At 35.3% G+C, this 25,701-nt stretch overlaps 1 protein-coding gene and 1 pseudogene across 1 annotated transcript in view; one reads left to right on the forward strand and one right to left on the reverse strand.

The window, feature by feature from the left end:
- Positions 1-17,801: 17,801 nt before the first annotated feature.
- PPP3R1 (protein phosphatase 3, regulatory subunit B, alpha) overlaps positions 17,802-25,701 on the forward strand; it is a 28,014-nt gene continuing 20,114 nt past the window's right edge. The window contains exon 1 of the mRNA XM_014532077.1: positions 17,802-17,864. Within this exon, the coding sequence (XP_014387563.1) occupies positions 17,852-17,864 (13 nt within the window). The 5' untranslated portion in view covers positions 17,802-17,851. The remainder of the gene's footprint in view (positions 17,865-25,701) is intronic.
- Positions 18,651-19,008, reverse strand: LOC102248029 (annotated as a pseudogene).

Below are 25,701 nucleotides of genomic sequence, written 5' to 3' on the forward strand. Positions count from 1 at the left end.
TATCTGGTTTGTTTGGGTTCTATAATCGAAACACTGTTTCAACTCCAGCTCTGAGATCCCGGCTGGCTGAAAGCAGGTTTCTGGGGTTTTGTTTAGCTTCTATATTTGTAACAATGTTTCAAACTGCAAGCTCAGAGGCCCGCAGCGGCAGGCGGGGAACGTTGGATTCCTCTGTCACTGAAGCAAGCAAGCCTCATGTTCGCTTCAAGCTGCCTGGCTGCCGGCCGCCATCTTGGCTGGCAGTTAATTTGCATATCACCCTGATTAGCCAATGGGAGGCGTAGCGGAGTGACACCAGTTTGCATGTTTCTCTTTTATTAGTGTAGATTTTTAAAAATAATTCTTTATTGTTAACAGTATTACATATGTCCCCCTTCCCCCCCAATGACCTCTTCTGGCCCTCCCCCTCCCTACCCCAGGACTTCACCACCCTATTGTCTGTGTCCATAGATAATGCATATATGTATATGAGGTCTTTGGTTGATTACCTTCCACCCACCCTCCCCTGCCTTCCCTCTGAGATTCTGTTCTCTGTTCCATGCTTCCATGTCTCTGGATTCACTCTGTTCATCAGTTTATTTTGTTACTTAGATTCCACATATGAGTGAGATCATGTGATACTTGTCTTTCTCTGACTGACTTATCTCACTTAGTATGGGCCTCTATGCTGTCTCAAAGGGTAAGAGAGTCTTCTTTGTTACTACTGTGTGGTATTCCATTGTATAAATTACCACACCTTTGTTATCCACTCATCTACTGATGGGCACTATGTCTACCTGGATGCCCATGGCCCTCTACAGTTTCAAAACTATATGTTTGAGGAACCAGAGAATACGCAGTATTTATTACTTGATTATGCCTAGCATATTGCAGTGCACATGGATGGGCATTTCCCCCTCTCCATCTCACTAATGGTTCTGTAAAAGGGTATAAATAGTAGGTTCTTGCCCTCTTTACATGTAGAAAAAAACGTTTCAGAATATTAATAAGCAATATAAAGATACAAATTCATATAGTAAAAATTAACTCAGACAGCTCAGTAAAAATAATCAGGTGTGCACGGAATTAGTCATAGTTTAAAATAAGAGATGATGAATTACATTAAAATTAAGAACTTTTCTTCATCAAGTGATACCACTAGCCCAGGGGTGGGCAACCCCTGGCACGCGTGCCTAACATGGCACGCCAGTAACTTTTGCTGGCACACGAAACCCTCTCTTATAATCTTCCATTTACAGTTTTTTCTTTTTAATATCAACTTTTTTATTTTTCAGATAAATTCAGTTTAGGTGCATCTTAGATAAATAAATAATTTTACATAACAAGTTATCTTAAAGACCATAGACATGGATTGACGAGAGAGGGGAAGAGCAATTTCTATGCCTCTGCCTTAACTCTCCCTGCCTTCCTAGATCCGACCAGTGTTTTGGTTTCATCCACACACGCTTGTGAATCTTCGTTCTCAATGATGAATTTCGTTAAGTCTCGTAATAGGAGTAGCCTGACAGATGAAAGTAGTAGCTCGTGCATATCTCTGAAGGGCACGAAATATAAACCTGATGTAAAATCTCTGTCATCAGTGATGCAGCAGCAAAAGTCCCACTGATAATATCAAACGGAGTCATAAAGTTTTCTGTCGGACTATCAGTGTACATGTATACATTAAAAAATAAATGTATTTTTCATCATCATATACTGTGTTTTTGTCGCTCGAATGAATTTTATTATTTCTTCAAGGTTCTTCACATACGTACACCTTACGAGATATCAAGTAGGCGTAACATGTTCTCACAAAATTGGGGTTGGCACACAGAAGAATTTTGAGTCAGATTTTGCTGGTTTTGGCACGCACTCACAAAAAGGTTGCCCACCCCTGCACTAGCCATTCTCAACTAAAAGGACCTAGGGCTCCTTGGAGAAATAGCTAATTTCAGGACTGGGGCAGAGAAAGCATAATGTCTGCTTGGAACATCTTGTGCCAGGACTAATGAGGGCCCAGAGAATGATGGGGACATGTTAAAAGGACACAGGAACCAGACTGAAGGGAAGGACTCACACTGGCCAAATGTGGGACAATTTATGCATCAAATTTGATGATAATAAAAGATTATAACCATTAAAATAAAGTCCATAAGTCCACACTGTAATATATACAGAAATGAAGGAGAAAAGAAAGCTTTTCCCTACAGTAGAAAGCCAAATAATAAATGTTGAAGAAATGAAAGAATTAGAAATCTACCATATGGCAATTGTATGAGTTAATCTGTTGCTCCATAACAAATTACCCCAAAGTGTAGTGGCTTAGAATTACACACATTGGGGTGTGTATGAAGGTTTGGGAAAGGATCCACTTCCTCATTGATTGTTGGCGGCGTTCAGTTTCTTGTGGGCTGTTGACTGCAGGCCGCCCTCAGTTTCTTGCTGTGTTAGCTTTATTAAAACATGTAAGCTAACAAAGCAACTCTTGGCAAAATAGAAGTCAGTCTTTTAAAACCCAATCACAGAAGTGATAATATTGTCATATTCAGTTGGTTAAAAGCAAGTTACACAAGGGAAGGGGATTGATTATACAAGGCTGTGAGTACCAGGAGATGGGGATCATGTTAGAGGCTGGTTATACCAGCAGTCATCATAATGTAATTAACTGAGACAAGAATCATCAATAGATGTTAAAATGAATGGGCAAAAGTTTTAGGAGTAACTTGGGTATTTACATAGTCTAAAACTAACTTCCCATAGTATGCTTATTAAAAACAAAGGGGAAAATTAACTTTACAGTGGAGAAACCTGGCAGACCTTAATTAAGTAAAGTTAACATTACCAGTAATGTGAAAAATCAACATTATCTGCTTCCTGATATCAGAAAAGAACATACTACCACCTCTATGATATTTTACCTGAAGGGTATAATCTGAATCTAATCAGGAGGAAGTATTAGGCAAATCTATTGAGGGACAGTCTACAAAATAACTAGGCAGTACTTTCTAAAAAAATCAAAGTCATGAAAGACATAAAACAGGCTGAGGAGTTAATTGTTCCAATTTACTATTTGGAATTAATGCCAAATAGAGACATGACAATTGACTACAATACATAATCTAGGGTTTTTACTTTTTTGCTATAAAGAATGCTATGGGGCATATTTATGTATTACAGAGTAATATAGAGTATTATTATGAAACCATAATAGAATATTAGCACTATTAGAATAGATCCATAGTGTACTGGTTCTGTTGCTATATTGAATTGTTTTCTTTTTTTATTGGTGAACTTCTCTTCCAATTCTTTAAATGTCAATATTCCCTATTGGCAAAATTTAAATCAAGATCTTTAAATTGGATCAGCTGTTTTTCTCAGTAACACTAAAACATCATTTGTTTTGCTCACTGTGTTTACATTTGCACTGATGGTGCAAAACCAGTGGCTGGTAATACCAATGGTTCGCAACATGCTGAATTAGTAGTTCTTGAGTTCTTCACTGCCATGCAATTGCAGTTTTAAAAAACTCCAGCTTCATGTAAGAATATCCTTGGTAAAGCAGTAAAAAGTATGTTATTACATCTAATCATTGTGTATATATATCTTACTATTCCGAATGATAACATGATTTCTTTACAAAGCACCACTTCTGGATACTGAACTTAAGAGGATTATTTTGAGAAAAAACAAATATGTGATTTTCAAGGTGAACTAGCTGCCTTTTTCATAGACCACCAAAACTTACTAGAGAACATCTGACAAAATCTGGTTATTCACATTTGAATATTGGCAGACATTATGAGCAGTGAGCCTGTCACTTCAATGAAAACAGTTGATAGACATGAAACATGAAAAAAATAGAAAATTTTAGCAAATAAATAGAAGATATAAAGAACTGAAAAATATAATAACTGATAGCGTGGCTCAGTGAATGGCAGAATAGAGCATCTAGAACAAAAGGAAATACCTAATCTGGACAACAGAAAGAAAATAGATTGCAAAGAATTATCCACAGAACTTCAGAGAACTGTAGGATTATAAAAAAGATTTAACACTTGTGTCATTGGGTTCCCAGGAGAGAAAGAAAAAGGACAAGGTTGAAAAAGTACTTAAGGAAATAGTGGCTGAAGATTTCCCAGATTTGGCAAAAGATGTAAATCTGCAATTTAAGAAGCTGATGGAGTGTCTCCTTGCAAAATTTCCAGTCACCTTAACTTACTCTTCCTCAGAGGAATGAATGAGCTGCGGGTGGGATGGGGTGAGGAAGGCCAGGACTGGTATGCATGTGGAGGATATAAAACATAAGGAGTGGAGAAGAAGCATCACTCTTGTAAGATGGACTGACTTCCCAGCTTCACTTTTCTTATTGCCAAAGCCAAGAGTTCTTTTAGGGAGGATTTATGAATGGCAGAGTCTTTATTCCCCATATGTCTGAAAATATCTTTATTTTTCTCGAACTTTTGAAAGATTATGTAGTTGGTTTTCAGAAGTTCCACAGATCTTCCTCAGGAAAAGCTATGGTGGGAAAGGGAAGGAAAAGTGCTAACCTGGAAGTGGGGGTGGGTGGACTAGCCCAGGTCCTACATTCCAGCTACAGCCATTCTGTCTTGTTTATTATTATTATTTTTACATATTAGGTTTCTGCATATTATTTTGCACAAGGATCTTATCAATAGATAAAGTTTAAAATTAAAAAAAAAAGAAGCTGGTGAACATTAAACAAAATAAACCCATTGAAATTTATACCACGATACTGCAAAGTTAGACTTCTGAAAACTAAAGACAAGTTAATGTTGAAATCAGCACAAGAGAAATGAGATTTTATATAGATAGGAGAAACAGTTCAGATGACAGATTTCTTATCAGAAACCATAGGAGTCAGAAGGAAATGACACATTTCTCAAGTGCTGAAAGAAAAGAACCAGCACCTTTAGCCTCAAACCCTATATCTAGAGAAAACATTCTTCTGGAATGAAAGGGAAATCAAGACATTCTCAGATGAAAGAATTAAGGGGATATGTCTCTACCCTACTTAGCCTAAAAAATTGCTAAAAGAAGTTTTTTAAAAAATGAAAGAAATGATAAACGGATCTTGGAAAGAATAATTCAAAGTGTAAAAGTTTGGCTGAGTACAATAGATTTTCTTTTGCGTTTTCTAAATTATGTTTGACAGTTAAGCAAAAATTATAACACTTCTGATGTGGTTCTAATAGTATGTAGAGGAAATATTTAGGATAGCTGTAAGTGGGGAGGGTAAAACGATGACAGTAGTATTCTGTGAAAAGTTAAGTTTATATAATGTAATACATTGAGCAACCATTAAGAAAACTACATAAGGAGATATACTTAAAAACACTAGGTAAGTCAGAAAGGGATTTCCAGAAATATTTAAGTAACCCACACGAAAGCAGGATAAAGAAAACAAAGAACAAAAAGGAAACAAATGGCATATTAGCCCTAACATACTCATAACATTAAAAATAAATGGTCTAAATATACCAATTAAAATACAGATATTGCCCAAGTAGATTAAAAACGTGATCCACCCGTGTGATGTCTACAAGAAACTTCAAACATAACGATATAAGCATATTTAAAGTACAAGGAAGGAAGAAGGTGTATCATGCAAACATTAATCCTAAGAAAGCAGGAATGACTATATTGATATCAGATAAAGTAGTCCTCAGAGCAAAGAAAATTACCCAAAACAGTAAATGGCCATTATATAATGACAAAAGGATAAATCCATCAAGAAGACATAGCAATCTTAAATGTGCTTGCATCAAACAATAAAGCTGCAAAATACCAGTATATGATGCAAAAACTGATAAAACTGATTGGAGAAAAAGAGACATGTCCAAAATTATAGTTGGAGACTTCAACACCTGTTTCTCAACGAATGATAGAACAATTAAGCAGAAAATCAGCAAGAATATAGAAGTATTCAACAACAATCAACCATTAGTATATAATTGACACTTATAGGACACTCCACCAAATTATGCTGTATACCACCTTTTCAAATGCCTACAGAACTATACCAATAAGCTATATACTGGGCCATAAAAACAAACCTCAACAAATATAAAAGAATTGAAATCATTCTGAATGTGTTCTCTGACCACAGCAGAATCAAATCAGTAATAGAAACATAACTGGAAAAATCTCTGAACAGAACAACTAAATAATCCATGGTTCAGAGGAAGTCTCAAGGGTAATAAAAATATTTTGAACTGAATGAAAATAAGAATGCATCCAATTGAAGTTTGTGGGACATGGCTAAAGCCATGGTAAGAGGGAATTTTATAGCACTAAATGCACATTTTAGAAAGAAAAATATTTGATTATCTAAGCTCCTACCTCAAGAACCTTAAAGCAAAAAGCAGCCTTGGCCAGGTAGCTCAGTTGGTCAGAGAGTCATCTCGATACGCAAAGGTTGCAGGTTCGTTCTCAGGTCAGGGCACATAGAAGAATCAACTAATGAATGCAGATTGATGTTGCGCGCTCTCCCTCTTTCTCTTCCCCCTTCCCCTCACTTTCAAATCAACAAATTAAAAAACAAAAACAAAAAACAAAATTTACCCAAAGCAAAGAGGAGGAAGGAAATAAATGAAAGCAGAAATCAGTAACATTGAAAACAGAAAAAACAATGGAGAAAAATCAATGAAAAAAAGAGCCAGTTCTTCAAAAAGATCGAATTGACAAACCTCTAGCAAGATGGAGAGGAATAAAAGAAGTAAATTACCAGTATCAGGCAGGAGTGAAATGGAGGATATCACCGTAGACCTTGCAGACATGAACACCAATAATAAGGAAATACTAAAAATAACTTTGTACAAATAAATTTAACAACTTTGATGTAGTGAACCAGTTCCTTGAAAAATACAAACTTCAAATGTACTACATCTCACCCAGTGTGAAATAGATCATTTGAATAGCCCCTATTGCTCTGATGGCAAAAAAAAAAAAGTATTCCCCCCCCCCCCCCCCTCCACCCGTGTGATGTCTACAAGAAACTTCAAACATAACGATATAAGCATATTTAAAGTACAAGGAAGGAAGAAGGTGTATCATGCAAACATTAATCCTAAGAAAGCAGGAATGACTATATTGATATCAGATAAAGTAGTCCTCAGAGCAAAGAAAATTACCCAAAACAGTAAATGGCCATTATATAATGACAAAAGGATAAATCCATCAAGAAGACATAGCAATCTTAAATGTGCTTGCATCAAACAATAAAGCTGCAAAATACCAGTATATGATGCAAAAACTGATAAAACTGATTGGAGAAAAAGAGACATGTCCAAAATTATAGTTGGAGACTTCAACACCTGTTTCTCAACGAATGATAGAACAATTAAGCAGAAAATCAGCAAGAATATAGAAGTATTCAACAACAATCAACCATTAGTATATAATTGACACTTATAGGACACTCCACCAAATTATGCTGTATACCACCTTTTCAAATGCCTACAGAACTATACCAATAAGCTATATACTGGGCCATAAAAACAAACCTCAACAAATATAAAAGAATTGAAATCATTCTGAATGTGTTCTCTGACCACAGCAGAATCACATCAGTAATAGAAACATAACTGGAAAAATCTCTGAACAGAACAACTAAATAATCCATGGTTCAGAGGAAGTCTCAAGGGTAATAAAAATATTTTGAACTGAATGAAAATAAGAATGCATCCAATTGAAGTTTGTGGGACATGGCTAAAGCCATGGTAAGAGGGAATTTTATAGCACTAAATGCACATTTTAGAAAGAAAAATATTTGATTATCTAAGCTCCTACCTCAAGAACCTTAAAGCAAAAAGCAGCCTTGGCCAGGTAGCTCAGTTGGTCAGAGAGTCATCTCGATATGCAAAGGTTGCAGGTTCGTTCTCAGGTCAGGGCACATACAAGAATCAACTAATGAATGCAGATTGATGTTGCGCGCTCTCCCTCTTTCTCTTCCCCCTTCCCCTCTCACTTTCAAATCAACAAATTAAAAAACAAAAACAAAAAACAAAATTTACCCAAAGCAAAGAGGAGGAAGGAAATAAATGAAAGCAGAAATCAGTAACATTGAAAACAGAAAAAACAATGGAGAAAAATCAATGAAAAAAAGAGCCAGTTCTTCAAAAAGATCGAATTGACAAACCTCTAGCAAGATGGAGAGGAATAAAAGAAGTAAATTACCAGTATCAGGCAGGAGTGAAATGGAGGATATCACCGTAGACCTTGCAGACATGAACACCAATAATAAGGAAATACTAAAAATAACTTTGTACAAATAAATTTAACAACTTTGATGTAGTGAACCAGTTCCTTGAAAAATTCAAACTTCAAATGTACTACATCTCACCCAGTGTGAAATAGATCATTTGAATAGCCCCTATTGCTTTGATGGCAAAAAAAAAAAAGTATTCCCCCCCCCCCCCCCCGCCCCCCCAGGAGATTCGTATTCCCATATCATTACAGATGGGTAAATCCTTAACAAAACATAAGCAGATAGAATTAACCAATATGTAATTTTGCAGGGATGCAGGGCTGGTTCACTATTTTGAAATGCAATATAAATAATCTGCCATATTAGCATGCTAAAGAAGAAAAATCACATGATTGCATCAGTTGATGGAGAAAAAGAATCTGATAAAATTCAGTACCCATTAATGATTTTTAAAAAAACAAACATTAAAAAACATATATATACAAAAGGAAATAACTCACTTGGATAAGGAACATTTATAAATACCTGCAGCTAATGTATACTTAATGGCAAAGACTGAATGCAGTAACAAGGCAAAGATAATATGCTCTCTCAAAGATAATATCACTCTTTAAACATAGTGCTGAAAGTCCTAAGCAGTTCAATAAGGCACGAAAAGAATACAAAAGGTATATAGGTTGGAAAATAAGAAAAAATGTCCCTATTTGCAAATGACATGATTGCCCATATAAAAAATCCTGAGAAATCTACCCAAAAAAGCCCCCAGAATCCCACACACCTTAGAATAATGAGTTCAATAATATTTCAGGATACAAGATAAACATTCAAAAATCATAATATTGAGTAGTAGAGAAAAATAGGATTGGTTAGGTTATTGGTTATTTAATAGGTACGTTTTAAAGTAAAGTTGAATAATAGGTATGATTATTTCAGGGCCCATTATGCAATAAGATCTTTAAAATAGTTAACATATATACCTTCAAACATCCGCTAGATGAGTTCAAGCAAGGGTGTAATTTTGGCAGCATTTATTAAGCTAGAAATTTTTAGTTTTTTTTTTCCCCCTCTTAAAATCATGTGAAAAGTACAGTTTTTTACTTTTGTTGTACTGGAAAACTAGTCACTGTTTTTAAAGTAATATACTGTTTTAATATTCCTGCCATACGATGAGCATCATAACTAATTCTTATAGAGTATCCACAAAAAAACTATCTTTTGCCAGATTTGTTGCCCTAAGGTCATATTTGATTTATATTGCCGACAACTTGTGCTTCTGAGGTTTATTGTCTTTTCCTTTTTCACACTGATACTTGTACTGCCCGTGAAAGAAAATAAAAAATAAAGTATACTCTACAGTATTTGGGAAACTTTTTGTCTCTTGGACCAACAGGGTCCTTTAAGGAGTTTCAGTGTTCTCTCTATCTTCCTCTGTCTTACTTTTCTTTCCATATTTAAATATGACTAGCATCTTCTTTAATAGTAAAACAACTTAATACAGCTAGAAGGACCCCTTGTACTCATCTAGTCTAAGTTTCTTATTTCCTTCATGGAGAAGTCAGCGCCTAAAGAGATGGGTACTTGTGGACTCAAAGCTTGATAGAGACAGACTTGTCCACGGAATGCTATTGATATCAGCCATTTCTATTTTTTGCTTCTGCCCTTTGATCTTTTCACTTTCCCCCAAATTCACCTATCCAGTTTCATACTTTGTTTTCTAAGAACAAGGGATATCTGTTCTAGAACAGTTATTAAGGTGGTCATTGATTTTTACCATAGGAAAAAAATTGATTGATTTCATTATTATAATTCAATTAATTGGGAAGTTGGCAAGCTTTATCTTTCAGCAGATAAAGACATTTGGATATATTTAACTTTTTCTTCAAGTCAATATTCAGTATTTTAAAAATTTTATTAGGTTTGGTACACACTAAGTCAGTAAGAATAGAAAAGTATTTTCTAAAGAAAATTTCTGGCAAAGAAATGAAAATATTTTATCTTATTTTGTTTAGAGTTACTTTGATCTTAGAGTGTCAAGATATGAGAATAAAAATAAAATTTATAAGTGCATACTGTAAAGTTTAGAATATTTTCTAAGGCATGCTGTCAGAATATTTAGATATTTATCTTTATCGAGTAGACTTAAGAGATGACAACATTGTCTTATTTGGTTATAGGCTCTCCTTGTGAACTATAAATATTACTTCACTGTTAAGAGTACTGCTTATTTAAAGTGTATGTAGAACCAAATGTTCAATAGATGCTCATTATGAAAAGTGAGCATCAAGGAAAGTGAAAATCTAAAGTTCTTTAGTAACTTGACTTTTAAGAATTTCTTGAATCTGGCAATAATGCCCTTAATCTAACCACGTTCTTTAACACATTGGTGCTTAAAATGCTAATTAAACCAAGTTCCTTAAGGTTATCTAGAGCAGTGACAGCGAACCTATGACGTGTGTCAGAGGTGACACGCGAACTAACAGCGAACCTATGACATGTGTGTCAGAGGTGACTCCCGAACTCATTTTTTTAGTTGATTTTTTTTGTTAAATGGCATTTAAATATATAAAATAAATATCAAAAATATAAGTCTTTGTTTTACTATGGTTGCAAATATCAAAAAGTTTCTATATGTGACACGGCACCAGAGTTAAGTTAGGGTTTTTCAAAATGCTGACACGCCGAGCTCAAAAGGTTCGCCATCACTGATCTAGAGTTTTACATGCACCTATAAAATTCTTCCTTGAATAAATTTTAGGACATTGTTAAATCTGGCAGGGGATATGAAAAGATAAGACAACTGTTATCTTCATAGAATTTAAAATCTGAGGAGGGGACTAACTAAAGGATGAAAGAATCATAGTGGTAAAGATTACTATTACTAAGTTTCTGGCTTCTCGTGGTTCTGCAAGAGTAATCTGAAAAATATATATTTGCTACCTTGAAATGTATAGGTATCTTATAAAAACTATATTATTATTTTAAAGAAAATGATATTTTTATATTTCTTAACTGAAGACTTTAAGTGTTATGAAACAATTACATTATACTTGGACTCCTTGTTGAGTCTTTTAAAAATCAGCTTTATTGAGATATAGCTTACATATAATATATTTTAAGTGTACAGTTAACGTGTCTTAACATATGTATATCATTTTGTAAGCACCACCACAATTAAGATGTAGATAATTTCTTTTACCCTAAAATATTAACCCAGTACACCTTTGCATTGAACACACTCCCCTCCCACCCATCACACACACAACCCCTGATATTTCAATAACTGTAGCTTGCCTTTTCTAGTATTTGTAAATTCAGTCATGTAGTATGTAACCTTTGTATCTGGCTTTTTTCACTTAGCATATTGCTTTTGAGATTTATTTATGTTATTGTGTATATCAGTAGTCTTTTCTATTCATTACTGAGTAGTACTCCATGTCTTAAGACACCACAGCTTGTTTGTCCATTTGACAGTTAATGGATATTTAGATTGTTTCTTGTTTGGGCTATCCTATCTAATAAAGAGGGAATATGCTAATTGACCCTCACACCGTCGCAAAGATAGCGACACCCACAGCCAATAAGTAGAGAATATGCTAATTGACTGCCCCGCACCCAAAGATGGCGGCACCCACAGCCAATAAAGAGGGAATATGCTAATTAACTGCCCCGCACCCGAAGATGGCGGTGCCCAGTATCCTCAGCCCCGCCAGGGCGGCAGGCTTGTGGCAAGGCCAGGCCCATAGGCCCGGCCGCTCCACCTGCCTGCCTTCAGAGACCCCCAGGCCCCTCAGCTCCCCAGCTGCCCAGGGCCGGCCTGAGGTGCAGGCAAGCCTTGATGGTGGCTGCCCAGCCACCCAGGGCCGCCCCAGGCTCAGGTAACCAGGGCTGGCCGATGCTTGCATTGCTGGCAGTGGCAGCAGCAGAGGTGTGATGGAGCGTTGCCTTCCCCTGATTGTCGGGTCGCCTCCTTCCCCTGAGGGCTCCCGGACTGTGAGCATTGTCGGGTCGCCTCCTTCCCCTGAGGGCTCCCGGACTGTGAGAGGGGGCAGGCCGGGCTGAGGCGCCCCCCTCCAGTGCATGAATTTTCATGCACTGGGCCTCTAGTTAACAATAAAGCTTCTATGAAAATATGTGCATAAATTTTTGTTGAATGTTATGTTAAACTTAAGATCCACCAAACTTTTTTTCAAAATGGCTGTACCATTTTGAGTTCCCACCAGCAATGTATAAAAATTTCATCTGCACTCCACATTTTCACCAACACTTGGTATGTCAACATTTTTATTTTTAGCCACAAATACTATATGTCTGGGTGTTAATTTTCTGTTGCTGTGTAACACATTTTCATAAACTTATTTGCTTAAAACAATACCTATTATTTCATAGTTCTGTAGGTCCGAGTTCAGCACAGATTCTCTTCAGGGTATCACAAGGCCGAAATCCAGATGTCAGACTGAGTTCTCATCTAGATGTTCTAGATAAAGTTCTGTTTCCAAGCTCTTTTAGGTTATTGGCAGAATTCAGTTTCTTGCTCTTTTTGGATTATGTCTGTTTCCTTGTTCATTGTCAGCCGGAGACCACTCTCAGCAGCTCCTAGAGACCTTCCGCATTCAATGGCACATAGCCTACTTCATCTCCCTTATGTTGAATTTTCATATTTTGCATCTCTAACTTCGCTCTGTTTTTAAGACTCTTATGATTACAACAGACCCACCTGAATAATCTTACCATAAGGTCACCTGATTTGGAACCTTAAGTACATATACAAAATTTCTTTGCAACAGTACCTAGATTATTGTTTGAATAACTGGGAGAAGGTGTATACCAGGTGCTAGGAATTTCAGAAGGCCATCTTAAAATTCTGCCCAACACAAAACCATTTATTTGTTGTACGTTTTCAGCAATACTTCACATGTTGGCATTTTTTAGCCATATACATACTAGTTGCACATGTCATGGTAGTTTTAATTTGGATTTCTCTGATGTCTAATGATGTTGAACATCTTTTCACGTTCTTATTTGCTGTGTATATATCTGTTGTTAAATGTCCAGGTCTTTTGTCTCTTCTTTTTTTTTAATATCCATTTGTTTTAGCATCATTTGTTGCAAAGATTGAATGTGGGTATATGGATATGTGACTGACTGTGTGTGGATAATTCTTTAAGTCAGATAGTGTAAGTTCTTCAACATAGTTGATTTTAAAAAATTTTGGCTTCTTAGTCCCTTGCATTTCCATATACAATTTCAAAATTGATTTACTGATGTCTTTAAAATATTTTACTGGAATTTTGATTGGGATTGTGTGGTTTTTTTTTTTTTAAATAGATCAGTATGTGGAGAGCTGTCATCTTAACAGCTAGTCTTCTGATCTATGAACATGATATAGCTCTATGTTTTTTAAGGTAATCTTTAATGTCTGTCAGCTGTGTTCAATAGCCTTTATTGTACAATCATTACATATATTTTATTAACTTTATCACTAAATACTTTGTATTTTTGATGATTTTCTGAATGGAAGTGTTTTCTTAATTTCCTTTTCCTGTGCCAGAATTTCTTGCATCTTGTCTTATTGTACTGGTGCAAATATCTTTATGTATCTTGTTTCTGCTCTTAGATAGAAGGCATTTAGTGTTTACCATATTAAGTATGATGTTAGCTGTAGGCTTTTTGTAGATAGCCTTTATAGATTGAGGAAGATCCTTAGTTTGCTGAGTTCTTTTTTTACCATGAATGGGTGTTGGTATTTGGTAGATGCTCTTATTGTATCTGTTAAAATGACTATTAGTGTTTTTTTTTATTTTGTAGTGAATTCCATTAATTTTGAATATTAAACCAACCTTGCATTGCTGAATAATTCTGAGTTGGTCATGATGTTTTCTTTTAATATGTTTTTCTGGATTTAATTTGCTCAAATATTTTTAAGGATTTTTATATCCATGGTCATGAAGAAATATTGGAATATAGTTTATTGGGTTTTCTATGTTTGTTTGGAGTGTCATCTGATTTTGGTATCAGGGTAATGATGTTCACAAAATGAGTTAAGAATTAGTCCTTTCTCTTTTACCTTCTGAAGGAATTAATGTAGGGTTGGTATGTTTTGGAAATTCAAATATATGATAGAATTGACCAGTGAAGCCATATGGGTGTAGTTTTTTTGAGGGAAGGTTTTTTAACTCAAATTCAGTTTAACAGCTATAGAGGTGTACAGTTTTTCTCTTTTTCCTTGACTTAGTTTCAAGAAACTCATCTATTTTAAGTTACAAAATTGATTTTTATATATTTAGACTATATTTAGAATATATTTTATATATATTAGGAAAACTGATATAAGTTTTTTTTTACTAATTTATCTTTCTGTTTGTTTACTTTCTATTTCATTAATTTATTTTTTCCCCTCTCTCTCCCCTTGTTTTGGGTTTAATTCATTAATTTTTACTATTATTTTAGTTTTTTAATGTGGGAACAGATCATTGTATTTTAGAATTTCTTTGTAAAATAGTATTTTCTTCAAAACACTGCTTATCCTATATTTAAAATATTTTCTGATTTCTCATAATTAATTGCCTTTGTGACTTATAGCTTATTAGAATTTTGTTTTATTTCCAAATACTTCCATAATTCCAAATATCTTTCTACTTTAATTCCATTGTAATGAGAGAATATATTCTGTATACAGTGGGGCCTTGACTTACGAGTTTAATTCGTTCTGAGACCGAGCGTGTTAAGGAGCTCGTAAAGGAGCTCGTTAACTCAAATTACTCTATCAACTCAATGCAAAAAATCAGCCGAGAGACAGCTGGTATCTCAAAAACTCGTTAGTCGGGACACTCGGTAAGTCAAGGCCCCACTGTATTTTAAACCTTTTAAGTTTATTGAGAGTTTTTTCAGGCTCAGAATAATGTCGTCTTTGCCAGTGTTCCATGTGAACCGGAAAATAATATTCTGCTGTTTTAGGACCTGTTGATTGATAGTGTGCTCAGATCTTCTGTACCTTTACTGACTTTTTTTGGGGGGGGGGGGGGGGGTAGTGTCTACTTTTATCTGTCAGTTACTGTGAGAGAAATGTAAAAATCTAATATGATTGTCTATTTTCCTTTCAGTTCTGTTTGCTTTTATTTATTTGAAGCCTTATTAAGCATATATATAAAAGGCTCTTGGGACCCAATTACTGTGTGTGTGTGTGTGTGTGTGTGGTTTTTTTCTCGAATATCACACAATTATGAGACATTAATTGGGTGCCCTACAGTTTAACTCAATTCTGACACTCTACCTGGAAATCGCACCAAATTCCACAAGTTAAGAGGTCAGTCCTACAATACTACCCCCTTTTCGCCTCTTCAGATGCCAATTGCAAGTCCAGGTTGTTACCTGGGGTTCTAGATGTTCAACTGGCTATGGATTGGAGGTTTCAAGGACCTCTTCTTTGGGTTTAATTAATTTATTAGAGCAACTCACACAACTCAGAGAAACATTTTACTTACTAAATCACTGGTTTATTTTAAAGGAGCTAACTCAGGAACAACTAAATGGAAGAGACACATAGAGCAAGGTACAAGGGAAGGGGTGAGGAACTTCCATGTTCTCTCTAGGTGTTCCACTCCCCCTACATCTCCATGTGTTCACTAACTTGGAAGCTCTCAGAACGCTGCCCTTTTGGGTTTTCATGGAGGCTTTATTACATAGGTGTGACTGATTGGATCATTGGCCATTGTGATTGATTCAAAATCCAGCCCTCATGCTCTACTTTTAAATAATGTTTTTCTCATAGTGTAAGATATTGACATATATATCACATTTGTGCTGCCATTGTCAAAGAATTTACTTCTACACATTATATACCACATAATGCATTGTTAACATAAACACTATGTTTGTGTTAAATAGCTATGTTTTAAAAACCTTTAAAAATGAGGAAAATGTCTTTTATATTTACCTGGATAAAGCATTTTACCTTAATATTTGAAAGATATTTTTGCTTGGTATAAAATTAGACAGGTTGAGGTTGAAATAACCTTTTGGATATATGGATTTGAAGCCTAGGAGAGAGATGAAGCATTCAGTGATGGTAGAGAAGTTCTGAGGAGTCCTGCTATTCCCTGGTCAGGCTATTCCTTGGCTCTTAGTGGATGCTGGCTAGCAGGGAGTGATATAAGATAGATGATACAATTTATAAAGAATTGATAACACTGTAAAAGTCAGGGGGCTAGAGAAATAAGGACCTGGTTTCGAAGTCTTCCCTGAAATTCATATAAGCATTTTGTCATCACATATAAAACAATTATAGCATTAATTATTTTTTTAAAACTCCCAATGGTAATCCAAAGTATTATATTCTTCTTGGAGCCTTGAAAGAAACATAATTTTAGGTTGTGTGTAATAAGATTTTTTTAAAGGTGTATTTAAATATTTTAAGCACGGAAGAGTATGGTAAGAATTTCTTCCATCTTTAGTATATATTTTATATTTAAAGTGACCTAAAATTAAATTAATAGGTTCTGGAAAATTACAGTTACCCACTATAATTTTCAGTTATTGGCAAAATGATACAAATTGAAGATACTGATTTGCTGATATACTCTCATAGACCTTAAATTATGTAGAATAAGAGATACTTTTCAGAGTGTACAAGCTAGCCAGACAGATTAAATTGTTTTTTCAGGAAGTATTCAATAACTTAGGGTATATAAGTATATACAGGGGTGGGCACAAGTAGGTTAATAATAATAAGTACAATAATTACTAAATAAATAATAAAAGAATAAACTCATAACTGTAAACCTACTTGTGCCCACCCCTGTATTTAAATGTTGATTCTATTGTACACTTAATGTCAGTATTAGATTGATGGAATATAGGATGCATGGTACACAATTTTATCTCTGAACTTTAAAAACTCAATTTACATTACTTTAAATTCTGTGGTCTTTTTAAAAAAGATCTTAATGGCTTTAGTTTTGTTTTGTTTTTCCTCACCAAAGGATATGTTTTTGTAATGATTTTAGAGATATGGGAAGAGAGAGGGATATATATAGAGAGGATATATATAGATAGATTGCTTCCCATAAGCACCCTGGTCTGGGATCAAACCTGTAACCTGGATAATGTGTCCTGACTCAGAATTGAATCAGCAACCTTTTGGTGTGCGGGGTGACGCTCCAATCAACAGCCACACTAACCAGGGTGATCTTAATGGTTTTTGCTTCATGTGAATATATGATAGTTGGAATTTTGACCATTTCAGATTTAGAACTACTATTGGTTCCATTACTAATCAAATGGTTTAGTTATCAAGATATTTTTCAATGTAAGCATTGGCTCAGGTCTGTAGTTTTTCTAGAGCATTTTTTTTCCTAAATAAATTTCACATAGAATCCTAGTATAAAAAACAGATACTAGTGGTTTTATATTTCTTTATAAGTTAGGGATTCAGATAAATTGTATTAACTTAGACCCTAACCATGAGATAAGATGTCCCATATTAAGAAAAATTGGAATTGGCTGTCTGACATTGGATCCACTTCCCTCCTAATATAGAAAATTATATTTCAATGTAAATACAAACTTTTTAAAGAAATTTACTAATGTTGTGTAACTAATAACTTTTTTTTTTTCCTTCAGGGAAATGAGGCAAGTTATCCTTTGGAAATGTGCTCACACTGTAAGTCAAATATTCTTGTTAATTTGTTTTATACTTACATTTCTCTTTATATTTATATATCACATACTTCTATATGTTTGTGTAGCAATGTTAGCACATGATTATTTAAAATGGGTAGTGAATTTGACTTATAGTCTTAATCAGAATAGATAATTTTTTTTAACAGACTTTTTAACTTACTTATTTTGTGTTTACATAAAATAAAATACTTGCTGAAGGCAAAACTTTGGTAGTCCAAGTAGCTATTGCAAAAAATCTTTTTGGGGGAGAATGAGGAATTTAAGCAGTGTGGGTGGGCTTGTTATTTCTGACTGTATGGGAGAATGTAAAAGCAGAACATGACACTGTTAGATGTCGATTCAAGGATCAGTCAAAAAAACCAAAAGGTTTTTTTGTGTGGAAGGCCATTGATAGGGGAAAGGGAGATCCTGAGAATTGGAATGGAGACATTTGGTAAATTTAGATGTCATGAGGAGGTCACAGAACGCCGAATCATTCTAAACCTTCCTTGCCCTTTTCATCCCTGTTTGATGGAGCTGCTCCTGCCTTGTTTGGAGACCTCTTACCTTGCAATGAGGTACCTCTTCCTTTTTTTTTTTTCTTTCATTAAAACCATTTTTCTTGTTGCTCATTATGTTTCATTAGTTTGCTTTCTTTTCCCCAAACACTTGTCAATTTCTTTCATTCTCATCAACACCTTTGCTTGCTTCTGAGCTCTGGGTAGAATGCTCTTGTGTCAAGTTTTTGTTTTGTTTTAACAATTGATAATTTATTAAAAAGGTTGATTTAAGTATCTGCAATGGTGTCTTAAGCCTTGACTCCTGTATCAATATTATTGGAAATAATATATTTAACAAGCTCTAACAATCTCAGAAGGGCTATACAAGTTAATGAGTCGCATGTGGATCCTCATCTGAAATGGATCCCAAGTCTTAGAACATTTCCCTCAGGGAGTTTTTCTTGTAGTGATCCTTAGAGTCTTGGTGGACATCCAAACTGGTCTTTTCACTTTTCCTTTGCTCCTCTGATCAAGTCAGCACACACCTTCTCCAAAGACTACATTGCAGCTAGTTAGAGTAATTCTAATTCAGTGAATCGCCACCTCTGGTTCCATGGATATCTTTCCTGTATCTTTAAAAGCCATGGCTGTGGCATGGTTTCCTGATGGATTTATTTCTCCATAAGAGCAAACAGTGGTGAGTCAGGAGCAGAAGCCAGTGGAACAGAGCTCTGCTGCAGCTTCAACCTTGTCTTCTTCAAAGAGTTGTATCAAGTTCCTTACTTACTTGACTTCATTGTCTTTTAACTCTTAGATAAATGTTATCTTTCCTCTCCTAAGAATCTATCATGGGTAGTAAGTACCCTGTTTATTTCCTTGTAGCAAAGAAATTACTTGTTTTTATTCATCCATTTTTATCTTCCATTTTGTAAGTTATATAATTTATTTTTAAATGAGTGATACTCTATGACCAATTACCCAGAATTCTGCCATTTGAACTACATACATTTTATTGTTTTTCTTCTCAGGCTTTCCTTTATAAATTTCTTACATAATTATGTTCACTTTCAAATGTATATTTTTATTTTAATACTAGAGGCCCAGTGCATGAATTCATGCACCCGTGGGGTCCCTTCAGCCTGGCCTGCACCCTCTTGCAATCCAGTACCCCTCGGGGAATGTCGGAGAGCTGGTTTCACCCTGATCCCTGCAGGTTTCTGTGCACCAGGCCTCTAGTATGCATATAAGATCTTTGGTTAATCTCTTCCCACCCTCTCCTGTCCCCTCCCCTCTTCCCTCTGAGATTCATCAGTCTGTTCCATGTTTCCTTCCATGCCTGTGGTTTCCACTCCTGCATTGAGCGTCTGTCCCCTGGTGGTCAGTGCGCATCATAGCTACCAACCGGTCGCTTAGGCTTTTATATATATAGATAAAGATAAAATGTTGCACCTAGCATATTGTAAAAATTGACCTAAACGAAACCTGATTGTGACTATACTACTGCCTATCGGCAGTTTTGTTAATAAAGTTTTATTGGAACACAGTCAAGCCCATTTGTTTATATATGGCTGTTTTTATGCTACAGTGGTAGAGTTGAGTAGTTGCAATGGAAACTATATGGTCCATAAAGCCTAAAATATTTACTATCTGGCCTCTTACAGAACAAGTTTGTTGGAACCCTATTATAGATAATAATGGTCTTCTGAATTTGAGAACTGTCACCTCTATCACTGCCTAACCTATCTGAACTATGGTCAAACTAGAGTTTTTACAAGCTAATGCTTTAGGTGTTAGCTAGATCTAGAATTCTTATTTCTGGCAAAGTTAATATGTCGGTATTATAGTTTCTTTAGAGTCAAAAGGGTGTGCTCAAAATTGTACCTTGCTACTTGAGTGTGTGACAGTTATTCTTGCTAATGGGCAAGAAGGAGGTTTGGAAGTCTAATTAACTAGGCTTCATACTGCAAATGGAGTTTAGATTGAGTTTTGGAAGTATTGTACAACTCTGATTGGAATGAGGTACTAGGAAATTAGTTTTTGTTTCTTGGTCAAGGAACAGAGGTCCTAAGTATTTCCCAGGTTCTTCTCTTCGCTTCTTTTACCTGGTTGCAAAGAAAAATATATTAGGGCAAAAGGCAAAAGATGGATGGCCTTCTGCACATCCAGATGGCAAAAGCCAAGTTGTTTTTTTTTTAATGTGTGGTATTTGAAATAAATGTCATACACTGTTAAAGCTCTTTTGGTTTTATCCTTAGAACTTAGTCTTCTTTCTTAAGACTTCATCTATGCTTAGTGAAACTGTTGAACCTTGTCAGGAAAGGTTTATACTTGTCAGTGAATATTCAACCAGCAATAAATCTATATGACTTATTCTGTTAGCCAGTATATAGTTTTTTCCCCCCTCTGTTCCCTACTTGGTTCATCAGAATACAGTGTACTTTTGTATATTTTATACATGATTTGGATTAATTTCTCCAAAATGAACTTGTCCACATTAAAACCAACACTTTTTCCTGCCATCCATACATTGTAAATTTTTTTTTCTTATTTACAAACCTCTTCATTATTGGAAGAGCTTAATGTTATCTATATATAAGATAAGAATGTTAAAACCAGTCTTTGAGGCACTTCAATATTTATACTTCCCTGTTTGGGTTAAACCCTGTCATGCCTTCTCATTCCTTTAAGACCCAGTTTGATTCTTTGTTCTCAGTGAGGCCTTATAATTGTCCCAGTTTTCATTGGTCCTTCCTGTTCTTCAAGTAGTTATTGTCTGTTTTGTTCTTTTAGTATTTAATTGTGCTACTTTTTAAAAGGTAAGGTACTGTCTTCGGCCCATGACACAGATAAACACCCACAAGGTGCTTATGGTCTAGCTACTGGGAAAAAGAGGAACGCATATATTATTATAGTGGAACTAAATCTTTATGAAAAACAAAAACAGGGGTCCCAGGGAGTGGAAATTATCCTTGGTTAAGGAAATTAAGAAAAGCTTCACAGAAGGACTGACTTTTGAAATTGTTTTTGAAAGCTGTATTAGTTTTCAATACTGATTAATTCTTTCACTTGTCTGGTCATTTGTCCCTTTCATTCTCCTTAAATTGCATCTAGATTTTCATCATTCTATCCAGACACCCTGCATAGTCATTCCCAATATCCTACTTTTACTCAATGATTTCTCTCCTAATTCTTAAGAAAATTGAGAACATTTTAAGTGTTAACCTCATATCTCCTATCTCCAACTCCCCCTACTTTCCACTCCTCCCCACTGCACACAGAAACTTTCCCAATCGCATGCTCATACCCCCTTATTCTAGGTCAGCCTCCTTGCTTGTGCTTTGGATCTCATCCACTCTCATCTACAGGACTGTGTTTTGTTAGGTTCTCCCTGTTTTTCAGCTGCTCCATCTCTCTTCAATTTATAGACAGGATTAACTTCCTTGATCCTGACCCTTCATGCACCTCCCAGTTTTTCTCCATTTTTTCTCATATTTGAGCTTCCTAGAAGAGCATATTCAGTTATCTCCATTTCAGTATTTCTGCTAATTTCATGGCCTGTAAACTGACTTTTATTCCCTACTATCTACTGAAACTTTAAGGTCACCTTCATTTTATTGCATAATTGCTAAATCTGATGGATTAAAAACCATGTACATAAAGCAGATGCTGAGTAAGTATCTCTTGACTGAATAAGCTAGTAAGAGCTCACAGCTGAACTAGCTGTGTTGGATAGACAACTAGTTGGGTAATTTTAAAGGCTGTACCTTTAGGAAAATTCCGTAGTTACCAATCATCACACTTATTATTTGTTTCATGAATAATAAAACAAATGTGCCAGGCACTATTCTAAGCATTTCACATACATCAATGTTTTTAATCTTCATGATAGTCTCATGAGAGAGGTATTATTACTTAGTCCTTTGTACAGAAGAGAAAACAGGCAGAAAGATCTCAATCACACAGCCGCAGGTAAAGGAACAAAGCCATGATTTGATCTCAGGCAGTCATGCTCCAGAGTCATATGCTTAATCCCAATCCTATACAGCCTCCCTTATACTAAATGTTATAAGATTATGTTGTGTTTGTCTACACATGAATTACTTTAGGCAAACTGGACTTGTCTAAGACATAGAGGTATTCTCTGAACCCCCCACTTCTCAGTTCAGTGTTCACTTTTCATTGAGTTAAATTATTCTAGGCCATTGTGACTTTGTTTCTGTCTGTTAGCTAACCTGTCTGGACTATAGTGGAAATGTATACTCTGTTGGGGTAATTTGCTCAAAGTTGAGACCTTACTTGTAACTTGGCATGATGACTTGGAAAAGTGACTGTGTAAGATACTACTTTAGATAGTTTAAACAGAGAACTAGATTGGGGCACAGTTGAAAGTGTAAATTGAAAATCAGATTCAACTATTTATTACTGTTGATAAAACCAGTGTAATTCTGAATGGTTTTGATAAAATGAAGTACAGGGCCTATTTTGTAGACTAAATGTAGATGAAGGACTGATAATAGTTTTTATCTAAAAAGATTTCTCAATTTTCTTTGATTAGAAGGTGACCCAAGAAGAGCTGGCAGATTCTTAAGCAGTGTTTTCTTTTGCATAATGAAGTATCTGTAGAAACCTTGAATACATCTTTAGCCATTAGGATAACTGCTCTAATTTTAAGTAAACAACCTCATATTCAAGCAATTTTTTTTTCTGATGTGAATATTTACAAGTGACTTGAAAATGTAGAGATAATTGACTTTGTGCTGTTAATTTCTGCTCTCAATCAGATTAGACTAGGGTTTTTCTTTGTTGTGAAAATAAAGCTTTTTCAGAGAAAAACTTAATCTGAACTTAATTTGATTTTTTCCTTCATATCTGCATTCCTTTGTTTCCTTTCTTAAATGGGACTAGAGTAACTCCAATTTTTAAATAATGTGTGTTCTAATGACTAATATCAATAAAAATTCAGTTTGAATGTGAACAGATACAAATGTTCTTAAACATTTTAAGCTAAAATGCCATTTGTTATTTACAAATTTTTTGTCATTAACTTTGAAATTGATATGTGCTTTTGTCACTTTAGATTAAAAACCTTCATAAATGTGTCACACAGTTCATGCTTAAGCAATCTACCAACCTTGATTTATCATTTACTTAGTAATTTGATGATCCTAAATTCTAATTTCACTTAGTTCACTGAGAATTACTACTATTCTGCTTTCTTTCAGTAAAGCTTTAGAGCTGGAAAGAAGAGAGGGATGAATGGTTTTCTAAAGTTTAGTGCATGAACTTGAACATCTAAGCTTTGAGTTGTTACCTTATTTTGCTCTTACAGGGCCTTTTATTAAATACCTGGTTTGTCTACTGTATTCTAAATATTTCAGGTTTTTTGGTCCATACTGTCAAATTTTGATATTATGGCAGCACTTACCAATTTGTAGATTCAGCAGTGAAGTCTATGACATAGTATTTTGGTAGTCTGCTACAAATTTGAATAATTTTATATTTGTGATGTAGAAGTCAGTTTTTTTAGCTGGTAAAAGCCTAGCTAACCATTTAGCAAATGTATAAATTCTTGGCTCTCCTTCAGAATGTTAGAGCAAATAATATGGAAAAAAATATAAGAAAAGAAGGACTTGGGACAAATAGAGAGAGTAATAGCATCTGTCTAAAAGAAATTTAAGGAAATATATTAGCTAAGATGAAAGCGCAAATAATCAATGAAACAGTGGGTGAAAATTTCCCTCTCCTGAAAAGTCAAATCTGATTGAAAGAGCATTCTGATAGTCAAGAAGGTTAGATGAAAAAGACCTACATTTAGTCTCAGCCTATTTTAAAATTCCAAGAGTAAGCCCTGGCTGGTGTGTTCAGTCCATGCTCCAAAAGGTCGAAAGTTTGATTCCTGGTCAAGGGCATGTACCTGGGTTGCAGGTTTGATCCCTGGCCCCGGTTGGGGTGTATATGGGAGGCAACCAATCAATGTCTCTCCCTCTCCCTCCCTCCCTTCCACTCTCTAAAAATCAATGGAAAAATATCCACTGGTGAGGATTAATAAAAAACATAATAAGATAAAATAAAATTCCAAGAGTAAAAAGAGAACCCTAAACAAGGGGGGAAATAAGCTGCCTAAAAAGAATAGGCGTCCACTGGCATTGGATTTCTTAGCAGCAGCAGTAGATAATAGAAAACATGTGCCTGACTGGGAATCGAACCAGGGACATCTGGGTTCATGAGTCCATCCTTAACCACCGAGCCCACTGTCCAGACCAGAATTTATTCTTGTATTGTCTATAAATTATTGTATTATTTTCCACATAAGCAACTATAAACCTGCTTTTGCCCTATCCTGAATATAGATGATAGAAGAGATTCTTTATTTTACTACTTTGTATAATATAATTTAAATTGAATACAGAGGTATTTTCAACTATTAAAAAAGATAGTTCTCCCAAAGGTATCCTTACAAAAAGGAGACTAATAATATGTGTTTCAACTTGACAAAACTTATGAAAATGAGTATCTATCTGAGTCACAAGATGAGTCAAGAGGGTAGGGTTTGTTTTTATTCCCCTTGCCCATCTGTTTTAAAGGGAGTATGATACCAAGCAGTAGGAAAAATCTTTGATGAAATTTGATGACAGAAGTTGGAATTTGTTCTTTAATATTTAACTTGTACTAAGTGTAGATCTGAAACATTTAATGGTGCTGCCAAGATGGGTTTGATCTGTTTTAGAGATCTGTGCCTAATTTTTAGGAGATTGGTAAATGCTGATATTTCAGGACTTGAGACCTGCTTCATACTTTAGGATGTGTTTAGTTCTTTAATACATCTAGTCTGCAGTGCTGACAAGTGGGAGTGCTGATTGACTGCTTCTCTGGCAACAGTAACAGCCAAATAAGTCAGTCTGTTCCTTCCATTCCTAAAAGAGGTATTTTTACCATTTGTTTTTGAAAGCTAGCTTTCTTAGTCTTGGCTTTTAAAAATATTCATGACATTGCCTTCTAAACTAGCCACTTAAGAATATTTTAATTGTTTAGGTATAGATTCCTTCATTGCTCAGCTAGTTCCAACTAGATAATAAGTACTGAGTAATGTAGGGTGTCTTACTTCATCATTGTAATCCAAGCAGGAAGGGATGGACAGAAAGGAGGGAATAAACGGGTGGTTGGAGAGTAAATAGGTACAGCCTTCTTAAAGCTCAAGGTGAATCTGGGCTGCGTGAGGTATGTGAGAATGATTAGATAGAGCTTGTTCCCTTCAAGTCATACTTCAGGGTCTTTTTAAAAATCCAGTTATTGGGGCGGGCGCAGACACCCGCGGCAGCTGCTGAGTGGGCGGCCTCG

Source organism: Myotis brandtii, unplaced genomic scaffold, assembly GCF_000412655.1.
Source record: "Myotis brandtii unplaced genomic scaffold, ASM41265v1 scaffold84, whole genome shotgun sequence".
Lineage (NCBI taxonomy): Eukaryota > Metazoa > Chordata > Mammalia > Chiroptera > Vespertilionidae > Myotis > Myotis brandtii.